Source organism: Phanerochaete carnosa, assembly GCF_000300595.1.
Source record: "Phanerochaete carnosa HHB-10118-sp unplaced genomic scaffold PHACAscaffold_17, whole genome shotgun sequence".
NCBI classification, from domain to species: Eukaryota; Fungi; Basidiomycota; class Agaricomycetes; order Polyporales; family Phanerochaetaceae; genus Phanerochaete; species Phanerochaete carnosa.
This window is the reverse complement of record NW_006767644.1, coordinates 24,259-28,308: the sequence shown is the minus strand read 5'-3', so window position 1 is coordinate 28,308 and position 4,050 is coordinate 24,259. Positions and strand designations below refer to the sequence as shown.

Sequence of the window (4,050 nt, the reverse complement as noted above, 5' to 3'; positions counted from 1 at the left end):
GACTCGTTACGGCCGATGTCAGCAGCGCACGCGATCACAACAATTCACCAAGCCAGTGCGGATGTATGGCGGCAGGTCAATGTCGGGACGCGTAGGAGGATGAGGGTAGAGTTGCTCAAGTGGTCATGTACATATTAGCTGTTCGCGTGCAATACACTGTTGCTACTCGTTTCCAGCTAGCTACTCAAACGAGGGTGGGATGCTGCCTATCTGGCCTTCGTTCTGGCCTTTCCTATCTCTCGCGCTGCTTGGCTGGTCACTCACAGGCCCAGTCTTGCACGAGCATGACGAACATCTCATGCAGAACCTCCGGCAGAAGATAATATATCGAGGCGATATGGGGCGGTCAGGAGCTTCGACATGGCCATGACATCATTCTCCGTCGATGCCCTTCAATCTCAGTGCCTTGTCGGGCTGCTCCTGTCTGTGCGCGACGTCAGAGACATGTGCGCACCCATCTTGGAGGGCGGCATGTACTACAAGCTCGGGGGCAGCACTCGCCGATCAGCCTGTGACGACGCGGTGCTGTTCGTGAGTGAGAGGTCTCAGGCTGCTCGATCAATGGAAAGGTAAAGCGGACACACCTTGCGCCCAAAACCTCAGTACTCGGTCCTTGCTGACGGAAGAGCATGGTGACTAGGGTGGAAGAAGCTCGCCGGTGACGGGATCAGCCTTTGAGGGGTCTTACTCGATTTTGATGCGCCGATCGAGGCCGCCAATCTGCCGCCAATGAGCGGCCACACCCCCCGAACCGTTTTCTCGACGCCTGACTTCGCGTTCCCTGGATGCTTCGGACCAGTCCTCGACGAGGTCTAGCACCCTTACTCCTCTACGACGGTGCATGCTACAACATTGCCCAGACGTTGCTCGGGTGCGCCGCCACCCTTGCCTGCGCGCTCGTCTCATCTCTGTCCTCCGCGGCCATGCGCAGTACTTTCGCTCGTCACGCCTTGTGTCGCTCTCGGCGCGTTCGCCGGCACGGTCGACGAGTCTGCCGACGTAGTCGACGAGCCTGCCCTGTGCTCCGCTGGCCTTGCTGTGCGACTAGTTTCGGCCGCCGTTTGTCGGTAGGAGCACCGATGGGGCGGCGCGTTTGCTGGACGCGAAGGTGCGTCGTCCTCGGTGTGGCGGTCGTGCCGACTGTTCGCGCCATCTTCCTCACTGGAGCCGAGTGCAAAGAACCATCGCTACTTTCGACGGCATCGAAAGTAGCTGTTGTATTGGTTTGAACGCTGGAATGAGTGCGCGGACTGGCTGACGGCTGTCTTCGTGGTCATCGTCGTGGTTCTTGTCGCCCCCGTGAGCCCAGTCGACCTGCACTGACGCAGGGAAAAAGTCTGAGAATCAAACGTAGTCAGTAAATCATTAATAAGCGGCTCCGTACCTTCGACAACCCAGCACCGCTGTCACTGGGCCCATCTCTTGCCGTTCGACCTCGCCTCTTCTTCCCTTCTCGCCCTTCAGTCTACTCCTTCTCTGCATCGCCCTTTGTCCTGCATCCTGCGTCCTACACATTTTTCAGCGGTCGTGCAAGGTGGCAGCATTGCTGTTGCTGCTGCTGCTGCTGCTGCGGTGAGTGGTCGTAGTGGCCGAGGAAAGAGGCGGGAGGAGTAGAGGAAGGCGCGCTTTCACACGCGCGGCTACTGGGAATTAGGCGCTGTTCGGTCGCCAAGGTAACCTTCGTCGCTCCTCCTGCTTCTTCTTCTGCGTCACCAACCCCCACCTCCGCCAGCTCATTGCTCGCGCCTTTGGAGACCTGTTAGTAGAAGCGCCGCGTGGGAGTGGGTAAAGGCGAGTCACATCTCGCTTGCATTGTCCTGATCGTGCACCTAGGGCCTTGCTACGCGTCTCCCAAGCAGATGCCTCGACTGCCGGCAGCCCAATCTCCCTCGCCGCGCTTGAACGAACGCTGGCGGCCGACGGTCGCGTGCCTCGGCTCGCTGTTCTGCCCGTTGGGTCGCCTCTGGCTCTACAGGCGCGGAACGCGAGCCATCGCCGATCGAACGCCGTCGTACGCCCTTGGACGAAGCTGAAAACGCGTAGGCTGCGAATCCAGCCAGCCATCCCCTTCTATCGACCCTCTGGCGGCCATCCACGGACGCTCGGCACGCGCCAGCACAGTCTGGCTATCGCCCCGCAGCGGTCAGCCTTCGCCTGCAGGGCTGAAGCTCTCCCCGCTGCTCATACCACATCCAGCACGCGCCGAGCCTCTGCGAAGGGAAAAAAGAAGCTGCTGCGCCCTACTCCAAACACTCGCCGCATTTTGCGCGCGCTGGAGAGGAATGCGCACGGTGTAGCCGTGCGCGGTCCTCGTCAGCATACGCAATATGAGGGCCTGCCTCATGTCCGAGCCTAGGGCCTCTTATACACGCCGTAGAGTCGACACTGCGCCATACTCCCCCCGCTGCCGTGCCCGTTCGCCTATCCTGGCTGCTCGGTGACTCGCGCGCCCGAGACTACTTTCAGCGGCGTCGAAAGTAGTTGGCCGCAGATATGCAGGCTTCCATTCCTCGCAGTCGACCCATGCCGGCCCCACCGACGCGATCTACAAGCCAGGTAGGTTAGCGTTCCCACCCGCCAGCTGTACTTGCGCGAGGTTCGCGCTCCGCGGGCGAAATCGAAGGTGCGCCACTGCCGGCGACTACGCCCAGCGATGAACATCTCCCTGTCGCCGCGTTTTAGTTCGTACTGGGGAGCATGCTCTGCGACGCCTCCGCATAATGCCCTCGTCAGCGTGCGCGAAACGAAAAGGTCTCGCCGCGCATACACATCTGTACATTCTGAACATGACTACTCGCCAAACGCTACATTCCCCCTGCTGCTCTTCCTTAAGGTAGCTGACATGAAACCAAGTATATTTAATTTTTTGATGTTCTACCGAGTGCACCTACTGGTGTACATGGAGTAAACACACGGTCTTTCCTTCAGCGCCGACAACCGTGGCGTGCTCCTTATTTGGCTTGCGCTCTCGCTGGCGTCGCCTGTGCTCATGCTGACGTTTCCCGACCTTGTTGTCTTCGTCTTCGTCAGCGCCACACCCACCGCCGTCCATTAATTGCCATACGCGTCCGGTCAGCACAAAGCGCGTGGCGACGGCGATGCCGACAAAAAAAACGCGACCGTTCGCACGCGCGTCCGTGTTGAAGCAGGGAGAAGCCCGCGCGCAAAGCCCAGCGCGCTCGCCGGCTTGCTGGGGCGCGGGGACTTTGGCTTGACCCGCAGGCGCGGGCGTCGACGAACAGTGGACGACGCCTACCGGCACGCGTGCAGCAACCACGTATCTTCGGCCGATATTCAGCGCAGTCAACCGTGTACGCACGGGTAGGAGCGGCGCGCGGTGGGCTTTGTGCGGCGCGGCGAGAGACGGGCTGCAAGCGGGCGGCGGCAGCGATGGCCGGCAGCCAACTGCCTCAACAAAGAGCAAAGAGGGCGTGGCAAAGAAAGACAGCAGTGCGCCGGCAACGGCCCCATGGTAACAACAACTGTCACCGCATATGCCCAACCGTGCATGACTGACAATGGCTCTCAGAAGCTGCGTGAGAAGAAAGAGAAGTTGCGAAGAGCGAGCGACCAGTGCACAGCAGCGCGCACACCGCTTGCTGCCGGAAACGCTCTATTAAACAGCCAAGCAGAGCACCTGCAGCTGCTGGCGTGACCATGCACAGAGGTGGCGTGGTGCAACAATAATGCCCATAGGTCTGCAAGCAAAGGCCCACGGTGAAACGCAGACGGCAGCGCACCACAGTCGCTATTATACGTGCGCAATCAGGAAAGTTACAAGAGGTGAACTAACGGCACATGTCAGTGTATACACAGCTGTATATCGCCAGTGATGTTTTATCAGACAGATAAGTGGAACATCTGCAGCCAGCCGGCACAATTCAAGTTGCACGCAGACTCGGAGGTGACATAACACGGCGTAATCAAGGGCGTACAAGCAACAGTGTGTTGATGCTGCCATCGTGAGCGAACAAGCAGCGATGGAGCCTGGGAATTGTGAGATGGAGACAATTCGCAAGCTACCTACGATGCGCAGAGCTCAATGCCCTG

The 4,050-nt window shown here is 59.5% G+C and overlaps 1 protein-coding gene across 1 annotated transcript; it reads left to right on the top strand.

Annotated features, from left to right (window-relative positions):
- Positions 1-360: 360 nt before the first annotated feature.
- PHACADRAFT_201771 (uncharacterized protein) lies at positions 361-2,356 on the top strand (the record flags this gene model as incomplete). The annotated part of the gene is made up of 4 exons (XM_007402052.1): positions 361-531; positions 1,655-1,785; positions 1,834-2,142; positions 2,197-2,356. 4 exons carry the CDS (start codon positions 361-363, stop codon positions 2,354-2,356), a joined length of 771 nt encoding a protein of 256 aa, XP_007402114.1.
- Positions 2,357-4,050: the final 1,694 nt, after the last annotated feature.